This window comes from Crassostrea angulata, chromosome 5 (assembly GCF_025612915.1).
Source record: "Crassostrea angulata isolate pt1a10 chromosome 5, ASM2561291v2, whole genome shotgun sequence".
Taxonomy (NCBI): domain Eukaryota; kingdom Metazoa; phylum Mollusca; class Bivalvia; order Ostreida; family Ostreidae; genus Magallana; species Magallana angulata.
Genome location: NC_069115.1, coordinates 50686404 through 50699389, shown reverse-complemented (window position 1 = coordinate 50699389; position 12986 = coordinate 50686404). Strand labels below are relative to the sequence as shown.

At 31.5% G+C, this 12986-nt stretch overlaps 1 protein-coding gene across 5 annotated transcripts; it reads left to right on the top strand.

Moving 5' to 3' along the window:
• The first annotated feature begins 525 nt into the window (after positions 1-525).
• LOC128185750 (heat shock 70 kDa protein 12A-like) lies at positions 526-12986 on the top strand. 5 transcript variants are annotated; one of them, XM_052855412.1, is made up of 7 exons: positions 551-623; positions 5363-5413; positions 7488-7897; positions 7986-8192; positions 9377-9515; positions 10060-10682; positions 11964-12986. In XM_052855412.1, the coding sequence occupies exons 3-7, from the start codon at positions 7586-7588 to the stop codon at positions 12117-12119; spliced, it is 1437 nt and encodes a 478-aa protein (XP_052711372.1). In that variant the 5' UTR covers positions 551-623; positions 5363-5413; positions 7488-7585; the 3' UTR covers positions 12120-12986. The 5 variants fall into 5 exon arrangements, with proteins under 5 accessions (XP_052711371.1, XP_052711372.1, XP_052711367.1 ...); XM_052855407.1 differs by lacking the exons at positions 551-623; positions 5363-5413 and adding exons at positions 6777-6978; positions 7346-7385; XM_052855411.1 differs by lacking the exon at positions 5363-5413 and having other exon boundaries at positions 526-623.

Here is a 12986-nt window from a genome sequence, read left to right as displayed (position 1 = left end):
TTTACATATACATGTGAAAATGCAAACCACTAATGATTTAAGATCGTTATTCTTTTGTCCTAAATATTCAGGTCTAACTCTTACTATAATTCATTTGTCGGCTGAATTGAATAAAAAAGACGAATAATCATCATATACCCTAAATTTTATGGAAATGAAGAATTGTCTTTGAATTTTTAAAATGTCGTTTATCATTGATGCATGCACTCTGCTGACAGAAATGAACGAAAATTAAGTGTAGAAACTGTCCATTTCCACATTCTGTACTAAACGTTTTATTTGATGTACAGACACGTATCAATAATGCATCGTATACGTACGATGTACAGACACGTATCAATAATGCATCGTATACGTACGATGTACAGACACGTATCAACAATGCATCGTATACGTACGACTTGAGCAGGCCGCATAGAATAAACCTTACTGTTATTTTCTATACAGTGCAGTGTTACCTATTTCTTTATTCCGGAAATATTCTATCTGAACTGTTTAAATATTTGATTTTATGTTTGACCCACATGTTCTGGATAATTTGTACAATGTACATGCAACGGGTAGCCAAACAGGGCTGCCTTTTCACAAACTCATTTGTTTGTCAAGCATTGGAGCACAATGGAGTAAGTAGAATTTGTAATAGGTACAATTATTAAGCAGTTCTGACTTTGTTTATCATGCCACCAGTGTGATATTTTACGAATCTCTCTGTAGCAATGTTTAATGTTTTCATGATTAATAAGGTTCATCATTTGACTTAACATTTTGTAACTTTAAATAGTATTTAGATTTTAAATATTGACAGAAAACTGTAGGAAAAATTAAATGCATAATGACTAGTTTACATGCGTATTGGGCTGTTTATTTACATTCAGAAACCGCGCGAAAATGTAGTTTAAATATCACGTTGTAAATTGTGGATTTTCCTTATCAAATAGATCAGCTTCATTTGTCAAATATCTAGTCATACATTCTGTCAATGCATTGCACAGTACATCTGTACTATTTTAGTTGTATTTTGTATGTTAAAGAACTCTTTGTTATGTTTCGGATTTAACCACTCACACATATATCAATAAAGGTTAAACAACTGCAAATAGATCTTGTTGTGAAGGTCATAGGCAGCGTATACAGAAAATAAATATTTTGGTCGAACTTTGCTTATATCGAGACTAGACAAAACAAGATAAAAATTATTTTCTCATTTTGTATTAGACATTCTATTTAATCTACAGACACGTAGGGGAAACTGGAGCTAGCCTCTTGAAGCCATTTTAGTGACTAAGGTTATTTTCTATAATTATAGAAAATGAATATTTTGGTCGATCTTATACCCTTTTTTAAACACATGTATAAAACCATTGGAAAATTTAATGAATGCTCAAATGCCAGTTACTACAGATTCAGTTGGTGGTGTTTTTCTGTGTTTTTATTTGTTATTTTGTTTTGGCTTGTTGATTGACAGGTTAAGTTGCTCACTCCTTTTGCATTAAAAAACGAGTCTATGTAACATATCAAAGGGGCTTTGGTTATTTGACTCCAGGTTAAAGAAAAACTTAAGGTGGAATGTCCCTCTGATAAGAAAGATAACTTCTGTAGGAAATAATATCACAGTGTTTCTGTTTACACACAATTATTGAGGCATGTAACAACAAGGGAGGTGGTGCTGGGTCCCAATTAATGTTGGAAGGCAATACACTTATTTAAATTCAAATATAGAAAAAGAAAATGTGACCGGAACGAATTGAACCCCAGGGCTCTTTTGAAGCAGGGGGCAAAAAAGTAAAGAAAACTTTTACAAAATATTGCAAGAAAAGTACCATAATAATAAAGTATTTATGAGGCAATATCTACATGACTATTCCCCCCCCCCCCGATGGATTAATTTATTTTTTAAATATAACTAAATTTTATGTACTTGTTCAGTACATGTACAGTACATGTTTGATGTTTAAGGCCAGAGAATATTTTGATGGAATATTTTTATTTCTCTATCTAAAGCTCGTTCACAGAGCTGAATGAATTATAATTGGGGAAAATGTGACCAAGCCAATTACAAATTCTAGACTTAGTTATCATCGATTAAAACTTATAGCATTTCAAATGTTTAAAATTGAGTAAGGCTTTTCTATTATGCGGGAGCAGATATTGGAAAACAAATTGAAAAAAAAACACCTAATATCTCATTTGATTCAAGACAATATATCCCTATATTGATATCATACCAATTACTTTTTGTATTACATAACAAAATGCTCTGGTTTACATTTTTAGGATTTATTAAATATATATCCATTTATTATTATCTTCTCCAAATTTAAAAACAGAAAACCTTTTCCGAAAATTTAGAAACCGTGTCAATTTATCATGCACTGTATGTAAAACATATATGTAAAACCTTCAATAGTCTATGATAAAGAAAAATAACTCTTGCTGATTTAAGCAATTTTTGTTGCAATACTATACAACAAAGTGCTATTCTGAACTAAAATGCAGCGCTTCAATATCTTTTGTAATATGAATTGACAATGTTAATAACTATTTATTATTTTCATATACATTTTAGATTTTTAATTTTATGCTGCGATGGTAAAATTTTGCTTTTTCTAATCACTATGTCTAGTTTTCTTCATAGCATGGTTTGACATATTATCAATTTTTGAAAAATCTAGCAGCGCTTCATCACTTAAACTTTGTTTCATATGAATCGATTGGTATTGACTTTGATGAAAATCAATATGAATTTTTTTTAAAAATGTATGGCAAAATTAATTGCAGAGGGATATTACACCTTAAATAGATGGAACCAACTATATCTCTCTTTTTATTACAATAGTTTGCATTTTTTGCATTGAATTTAGACTTCACATCTGCATAATTTGTTATTCATAAAAAAACGGAGGAGTATTCTACATATAGCCTTAGATAGGAACAAAGTTCAATTCGTTGTTTAATGATATTATTATATTATATATTATATTACACTATTTTGTTTATAAATTTTATTTTTTGGATTATTTATCAATAACGCAAAAATACATTTTAACTTGATTCATCGGTAAATCTCGTAGAACTGTTTCGGATAAATTTCGGGAAGAAAATGACGTCATATGTAAGCAAAAGTTCAATGATATACAGCTTTGTTTATTTCAGCAAAGGTGTTTCTCACTTAAGTGTTTCTGCCGTTCGGATAGGGTGTCTATGAAGCTTGCTATAAAGCAGATTGTCAGTGGACACAAGTTATATGGACAGGGAAAAAGGTGTCATATAGATAATAGATAGGCAACACAAACATTAATCATTATATTTGTCTTTCGTAGGAAATTCTGCAAAAAAAAATGCCTAACACAAACTTAAATAAATAGATTGTTAAAAATTATTAATGTAAAATTGTGAATTGAATATCGAAGTTGGAAAAAAACTCCAAAAAATTGTTATTTTATTCCTAAAATGGAATCTACAATGAAAACAAACCGCTGTGTAAGATTATTTGAACATCATCACAACTTGAAATAAAAAAAAAGCTTTTATAGTACACAACATTAATCCTCCTAGTAATAAAAGAACAAAACAATATAAAATGTAAAACAATCCCTTTAAGTAAAGATTAAATTCCATCTTAAAAATTGACGTCTTACCAAAAACAAGTTTTAGGGCAAGATGATATGACTTTACTGTGGTTATATGACCATTAATGAATCGGTTGATGATTGACCAATGAATGCATATTGTCTTGTGAATACAGCCACAATATAGTATTGTATAAAGCGCATGTTATGAAAAGGTGTTGCTTTGCTGCAAGCTATCATTTCGAGTGTAAATAAATATTTTCAAAAATTGTTACAAGACAAGCGTTATAACGTATTTGAATAGATATCAATTATTAGGTTTTCCTGATGGGAAAAATGTTCCTTTTTGTCACTGACAATTTGTTTTATATTTACTTAATTATTTTGAATATAAAGAAATAATACAATAATATAGGAACAACTATTCATATTAAGAATTATGAAAATCAATATATGCATTTGAAACGTACAATATTGTACACAGACTTTGGTATCTTTTAAGTTATAAAGTTATTTAAGTTTTGCATGTCATTAACAATTTACCTGTAATTTTCTTAAAACTGATCAGAAGACACTAATTCCTCAGTCTTTTTTAATATATAGAAAGCTATGTTTGCAGCTGTTGCCCAAACTTAATTACAACTTTATCATGTGGTATAAAATAAACTTTCGCTGTGGGCGACGGCTGCGGACATAGTAACATTTGCACAGCTAATGAACGAGAATGTAAAGAATACATTTTATTGGCAAAAATTCTTGCGATCGGATATTCTGATCAACAAAAAGTTTTCAGGTTTAACTGGGTGGGGGTTGGTAACTTTTAATGCCTATGTAATAATCTCTGATTTTAATTCACCTGAGCTGAAAGCTATTCATATCACATTTTGTCTGTTGTCCGTCTGTCTGTTCGTCTGTCCGTCTGTCAATAAACTTTTAACATTTTCAACATCTTCTTAAGAACCACTGGGCCATTTTCAACCTAACTTGGCACAAAGCATCCTTAGCCTTAGGAAATTCAAAGTTGTGAAAATTAAGGACAACGCCTTTTTGCAAAGGGAGATAATTAGGAATTTATGAACATTTTCGAGAAATTTTCAAAAATCTTCTTCTCACGAACCATAAGACCAGGAAAACTGAAAGTTGTTAAGAAGCATTCTCAGGTAGTGTAAATTCAAAGTTGTGAAAATCATGATCCCCAGGGGTAGGGAAGGGCCACAATGGGGGGGGGGTCGAAGTTTAACATAGGAATATTAAGAGTAAATCTTTAAATATCTTTTTCTCAAAAAACTAATCAGCCACGAAAGCTGACACTTGTGTGGAAGCATTCTCAGTTAGTTTAGATTCAAAGTTGTGAAAATCATGATCCCTGGGGGTAGGGTGGGGCCACAATGGGGGGGGGGGGGGTCAAAGTTTAACAAAGGAATATATAGAGTAAGTCTTTAGAAATCTTCTTCTCAGACACTTATCAGCCAGAAAGCTGAAACTTGTGTGGAAACATCTTAGGAATTGTAGATTCAAAGTTGTGAAAATTATGATCCCCAGGGGTAGGGTGGGGCCACAATGGGGGATCAAAGTTTAACATAGGAATATATAGAGGGAATCTTTAAAAACCTTTTTCTCAGAAACTAACCAGCCAGGAAAGCTGAAACTTGTGTTGTAGCATCCTCAGGTAAAATAGATTTAAAGTTGTGAAAATCATGACCCCTGGGGGTAGGGTAGGGCCACAATGGGGAGGGGTGTCGAAGTTTTATATAGGAATATGTAGAGTTAATCTTTAAAAATCTTCTTCTCAGAAACTTATCAACCAGAAAGCTGAAACTTGTGTGGGAGCATCCTCCAGCCAGGTAAGCTGAAACTTGTGTGGAAGCATCCTCAGGTAGTGTAGATTCAAAGTTGTGAAAATAATGACACATCCGGGAGTAGGTTGGGGCCACAATGGATGGGTGAAGTCAAAGTTTTACATAGGAATATGTAGAGTAAATCTTTAAAAATCTTCTTCTCAGAAACTAATCAGCCAGATGATTCTTTATAATTGTTAAGACTTTGGCCTCAGGACAATTCTTCGTTCTCACAAGAAGGTTCAGAGTTTGATGTAGGTTTATATCCCATATATATACAATTGTTAAGGATCTTTTTAGAACTGAAATACTCAACATGTGATATGACTATAAAACCATTTTGTTAGAAAAGGGACTAATGATTATAAACATTAGAATATCCAGGGGGGGGGGGGAGAATGGATTTTATTTATACAGGATCTACATGTTTTATTGTACATTGTCCAGATAGTTTGTATTATGACTCCATTAAGCTGATTTTATCATAGCTATTGTTCCTCAGATGAGTGATGTGACCCATGGGCCTCTTGTTTTTCTACATATTGTTGTTCTACTCTTGTTGCATTCAATTATTTATATATTCTTTATTGGTTATGTAATAAGAAGTTTACAGGCTGAAAATTTCATTAACATAAATTTTGAAGAAAAAAAAATAAAACTAATAATCATTATGTGTCGAATTATTGACTGATGGCAGGGAACACAGCTAATGCCATCAGAAGTGAAAGAATGATGAGAATGCTTTAGAAGTTTATATCGACACAATATATCTAAATAAAGACACATTCATTTAGTTTGTATTTGTATCTAAACAATGAGTTATATACAATACAACATAAAAAAGAAACATTTAATTTTTCAGATCGCTGACCTATCCCTTTCATTGTTTATTATTTTAAAATTTACTCACCAAAAAAATATTTTCATGAGGAGCAATAACAAAGCAAAAGTAAATATTAACATTTGCCATCAAATGGCTTTCATTTACTAAAAAAAAACCCCAAAACTGCAAAATATTGTACTCTTACCAGAAAAACTCAGTATTAATTAAGCATGTACTTTTACTTTAAAAATATTTTTTTAATAAATGACGACACCAACAATGCGTGCTATATGATATTTTCCGTTGTGTCTATTATTCATAATGACAATCAAGATCAATATGATGGTTTATAAATAAATATTTAATAAAGTTTGAACACCTTTTATTCTTTTTTTATTGTTTTTTTTCAAGCTATGCAAAACCCAAGCCATAAAACTATCTTGTATATTGATAGGTTTTGCGTATGGTATGACGAAAAGAAAGATAGGTAGTCCGTTGATATCTTACCTTGATATACTCCGACCAATGAAATTCCTTGTTACATTTATGATTTTCATCTCATGTTATTGGGTACATACAAATGCAATGTACGACAAATCAAATGCTTCCTCGCACCTTTACAAATACCCTCTATGTTGCCATAGTGACCTACAAGGAAGTTATACACATCAATAGTGGCAACATGGATCATCTATTATGTAATCAAATATGTATTGGTCTGTGGATGACTTTATGAACTCAATATCAGGTAATAGAAATGTTATAAAAACATTTTCTTCTATATAATAAGAATAAGGTACAAAACATTCGTAAATTTAAAAAAAAAATAACTTTCATTTTCGCAATCTATTTTTAACGCTCGTAGATAAATAAACTGTTGTCAGCTGTAATCAATGTATTTGTTTACATAAGTAATACACCGTAGGTTACGTATATTTGAAAAGCACTAAAGGCATGGCATTTAAAGAGACACCGCATGAGATTTTAATATGTGGGTCATATTAAAAGAGTTTCGATATCGATACATGCAAATTTATATAAACTGACTAAGGTGTACATTCTTGTTGACAGTGTGTTTCCTTATAATTGTCTTACTATGAATCATATTTTGACAGTTCAGTGCATAAACCACAGGGATTTTTTTTTAATGCGGGCGTAAGTTTCTGCTTTATATTTGCATTCAAAATTTTGTTTAGTATGAAACTTTGTAACAATTTGTCTTGAAGCGCTTGTTTAAACAAAGATTAAAATTTGCAGAGACACCTGTAATAATCCATCAGCTAGAGACATACATCGATAAACGATCAATTTAAAAGGATACTACAACAACACAAACAGAAACTAGATCAGATTATATGTTTTCAACCATGAGTGAAATAGAAGTTATCGTGGCAATAAAATTGGGAACGAATTACAGTACGAATGCGTACATGATTAAACACGTTGAGCCAGACGATCGGAAAATGTTAAATGTTCCTTTCAAAACACAAACAACCAGTCAAATGTCAGTTACAACACCAACTGTGGCACTGTTTGAGGACAATGGAACCATATCAATAACGTCATATGGATCTGAAGCTGAACTTCAATATATACATCTTGCCGACAGAAGGAGCCACCTCCTATTCCGTGAATTTATTTGGCATCTCTTTTGTGCAGATGACACGGTAGGTTCTTTTTTTAAGATTAAGATGAATACGATGATCATTCGTTTTAAATGTTTTTTCTATCTTTGGTCTGAAAATATCTTTCTAGATTCCAGAAAACCTGAGTGATGTGAATGGAAAACAAATGAATTCAGTTGATATATTGTCATTTGTCATTGAATATATGGTCAGCCATGTCAAATCTGAGACGGGGGAGGACATACGTGGTATCCCGATTACATTTAAGTACGTCTTCACTATCCCGACATGTTCGTGTGATGACGCCAAAAGGTTCATGTCAGAAGCAGCAGTAAAAGTAACTTGCATATTACTAGTGTGTGTGTATGCGTGTGTTTGTGCTTTTAATTGTAAATAAGATAATGAATAGGCAACTTAAAACTCAACAAAATCATGCTAATATGTAATATTAATAGAAGTAGACAAATGCATTAAATGAACGCCAATAAGAAAGGAAAAAATATTGCATGTATCTAGAAAGAATAGTCTTAATACACTTTGTTAAAGGTGCAAGAAATCCGCAAAACACAGGATTTTATTCAGATGGCTCACCCTTGTCAATGATAATCAGCAGCTAATAAGACCTAAAATTAACAATATAATATTTGTGTTATTAATGAATAATGTAATTGGACATTTGTTTAAAAAACATTGTATCTGGAATGGCAAAGAAAGTACATGGAGAATGAAAATAATGAGTGTGCGAATGAGTACTGTAAACGTCGTTATTTACCCTGGTAGTTAGTACGAGTTATCCATGGTCAAACAATACGCGAGGAAATTTAAAGGGACTTGGACACGATTTGACTTTAAATTTTCGAAATTCTGTTTTTCCATTTTCAATCTTTATACTGATAAATATAGAAGTTTATAATGCTATGTCAAAATTTGAAAGTCAAATATTAAGTTATAAGCAAGATAAAGAGTTCATAATTCTTTGTTCTGTAAACAAAGCTCGAATAATGTCATTTTTTACGTATGTGTTGTATTGGTGTTAGTTTCAATTAAATGTATCTTTCTTTGTTGATAATAGTATTTATGAAGATATTAATTATTTTAAATTGTTTTTACATGTCATTTTGTCTACGAAAGGTAATTCTCTAAATTACATTTTTGTAAACAACTATAAGACTCGAGCTTTGTTAACATAACAACCAATTTTCCCTCTGTATCTCGATCATTAAATGCACCAGTTAACCATTTCATACATAAAAAATCAAAAATAAAATTTTTGATCTCAAATCGTGTCCAAGTTCCTTTAATATACAGATGCGTGATTTTCCAATATTAATTTTTTAATTTTTTACTGTACGCGAGGGGGTACATGTATATTACGCCGTTTTAAAATAACCACGTAACTGGTGTAAAATTTTCCTTCGCGTAAAAAACGACTTTTACAGTATGAAACTGAGATTTTCTAAAGGGTTACTTATGAATCCGTGTATATAAAGACTAATAACAGCATTGTTTTGATTGATTTAGGCAGGTTGCTCTCCAAACGATGTCATAGTTGTTGAGGAAGCCGCTGCAGCATTACAGTTTTACATGAACAGTCAATATGAGGGAGAACTCCAAGTGTTAGTTGTCAGCGATAGATGTTACCTAGTTGTTGAATTAGAAGGTAAATACATGTACCAATAAAGATTCTAAATTTAATGAAAGTACTGAAGTTCTAACGGAAGTTGATTCTATTGATAATTATTTATTTCAAAAACAAAGATATGTAATTTCTCATGGCATGTAGTTTATTAAGTTCTTTGTTTGATACAACGACATTGTCTGCATATACAATCTTCCACTAGTCGCATGCTGATTGACGTTTAGTTTACATAACGTAAGACCATAATTAATCACCTAATTGTCTACGGACTTATCTGTTTTTCCTGACTACGACACAGAGCACACGGCAGTGTGACCGGTCATCAGAGAATGCTCACTCCTCCATGGCACCTGATCCTACCTCTAATTTTTTTTAGAGGTCCTTATTTGCTCATCAAAACCACCATACGTTTTTGATTAGATTTTTTTTTACCAAACGTATCGGTAAAACTACAAATTAGCTAGATGCATGTAATCTCTTTAATTCAACGTTAAAATGATTGAGATCCGTGTATCTGTTTGGAACTTTTTTAGTACATGAAATGTACATAGTATTACATTTTTAGATGATAACGTCACCATATCGATCTTAAATCACATCAACGATGGACGCATTGGAATCATGTACAGAAATACCGCTGAAGTTTGGGGAAGCTGTCAAGTTCAGAAGGACTTCGTTGAAATGCTAAACTGTGAAACTAGCAAAACTTTGTTAGACGGTTTCTTCGAACAATATCCCTTGGAGCATTTTGAACTTATTCAAGAAATAAAGAAGAAAATTAAATATACATTACCCGAAACCTCAAGAGTAGCAATAAAAATGTCAGCCCTAATGCTTGAAAAGAATGGAAGTCTTGCAGACATGCAGAAGTCCGTTGCTAAATCAGGACTAAATGACAAAATTAATTTCAGATTAGACAAATGCATCATATCTCCAGAAGCGTTTAAAAGTCTGTTTATCGATGCTGGGAAACAGATCGTGCAGTATCTAAAGAAAGAATTACCAACCGATTTGTTTGACATTCATTGTATTATTCTTATTGGAGAGTTCGCACAGTCACCAATTCTACAAGACATAATGAAGAGTTCTTTTTCAACCGTAAATATTCACGTCCCCGGTGAAGCAAACATGGCAGCAATAAAAGGGTCAGTGCTCGTTGGAGAAAACAATGTAGACGTTGATACAAGCGTGAGTTATTTTATTGAATATTGTTTTTATAACACAGTAATCTGTCCTTTTTGTTATTGTTTGTTCGTTTTATTTTCACACTTTAACTCTTATCATTGTCACATCTAAATATGTTTTCTTGATTGATAAGAAACTCCCTCAAAAATAATAATTTAAAAAAGCTTATTTACTTTGTAAACCGATATCACAGTATTTTTGCATACGTAGTCAAATACTGTGGTTTCATCAATATTTGTTGAATACCAATTTTTGTTGTTAAGTTTATCCATGAAAATAAATGTTCATTGAAGTGCAATTTCTTCACCATTTTGTATTGTAAGGATTATTGGCCACGAAGTTACTTATTCTTGAAACTGTGTTATTATCTTTAACCACGAAAATTGATACCCTTGAAATTAATGAAACTACAGTAATTCATGGAAAATGTGATATATGATATAATTTATATTATTATATATATTTTTTATTATAATTAATTTTTCAACATTATGGAAAATATTGAAAAACTGTGGCATTTTCGTATCCATTGTCCGAAAAGAAATGTCGACTTAAAAATGACAACATTTTTGAAAGATGCTATACTTGGAATTTAAAAACTATATTCACATCAAAAGCCTGTATTGAATACAGGTAAATTTGTCGGAGGGAACAATCACTATTCCCAGAATAAGCTGTGCAGAAATTGCCCTTTCTTTAATTCAAATAAGATATATATGAAGGATGAACATACAGATAAAATCAGAAATAGTTTAATTTCCCGTGTAAAACGTGTATCAAGTATGTCGTTAAACCTCCTCGTTATTCGATTTGGTCCTTAATTTCTCTCGGTACCAACCAAAGGGTACTCGGCAAAGGTTTACCAACATACATGTATATGTATTCAAAATAAAAAGAAGGAAATGGCAATGTAAAACTGGCTTGTTCAATATAACCAAGTGGTCAAGCAAGCTTACCGGCTTTAAGTAATCTAAAACATTTATGATTGGGAAGGACCAATAATGCAAAATCTAAATTTTATTTGTCTTGCTTTCTTTATTCCCTTGCGTCTAGCATCATGATCTCTTGCGATGCAATGACAATTCAAGTTGCAATACACCGGTATACTTAGATATGTATGTCCTGCATACGTGATTATTTATCAATTGATTTATAGAAAATTTAGAGAAAAAAGATAAAGACAAATTTTGTTTTATATTTTTAGAATCATAGTGTTTCTTTATAGCTAGCATACATGGAAACGTGTTGAAACATTTTATATTCTCTGTTGTAATTTTGGTACAGGGATGTATCTGTGGAAGCAAAAAGTCCGCCACTGAAAATGTTTGTTCATCGCAGGGAAATGATCAGCGGCCAAGCAAGAAAGAACCCGTCTCAACGCCAACAAAAATCAACCCGTCTAAAAACCGGAACAAAAGTCGATTGTGTGTCATTCAATAAAACAAATCATTTGTATGAAATACCGTATATCCGTGTTTTTCACGGGTCAACACATTTGCAAAAAATTGGGGGTAAACCTTTAACCTTTTTTGTGCGTTATTTTTCATGATTTAAATATGGTTCTAAAAACTATATTGGAAAATATTTTTATCATATAGTGTGGTTTTCTATGTGTTTTGCTGTCCGAAAATGATTGTCAAAATAGCGAAAATTGAACAATGAATCAATATGAAAATAACCCGATATACGGTATCACATACTAGTATGCATGCATGATTTTTATGGACATCATGAAAATTGACAATGTAGAAAAGGTACTGTTGGAGACGAGTTAAAATTCAAAGATGGACAAGGAATTGCTTTCGAAAAGTTCTTCAAAATTACAAAGATATCATTTCAGTCATCACATTATCAAACTCAAAATGCCAAATATAATATAATTATAAGCTTTAATATGCCAAAATCAAACAAATCAAAAATTAGCAAAAGCATCGCCTGATACGAACATTTTTCTTTCTTTCATCCTTTTCATCTATATATATGATATTTATGCATTCGTAATCTATTTGAGTTTTCAAACGTTGCTTTAAAATGAATTCCATTTCACTTTTAAAATTTTCAAGGAAACGTTTAAAGTGACACCGTAACTCAAAAAAAGATGTTTTACTTTTTGATTTTGACAACATAAATGAGAAGAAATACACAAAATCCCACGTGAAAACAATCCGAGTTGTTTTATACATGAATACTGATTTGAGTGTGTCACGAGATTGCTGTGTGGATTGAATAGAAATGGAATTTAAAGTTATTGGATGTCTGTAGTAAGAAATGTATAGAGTGCTTCTTAATAAATATTCAAGTATTGTT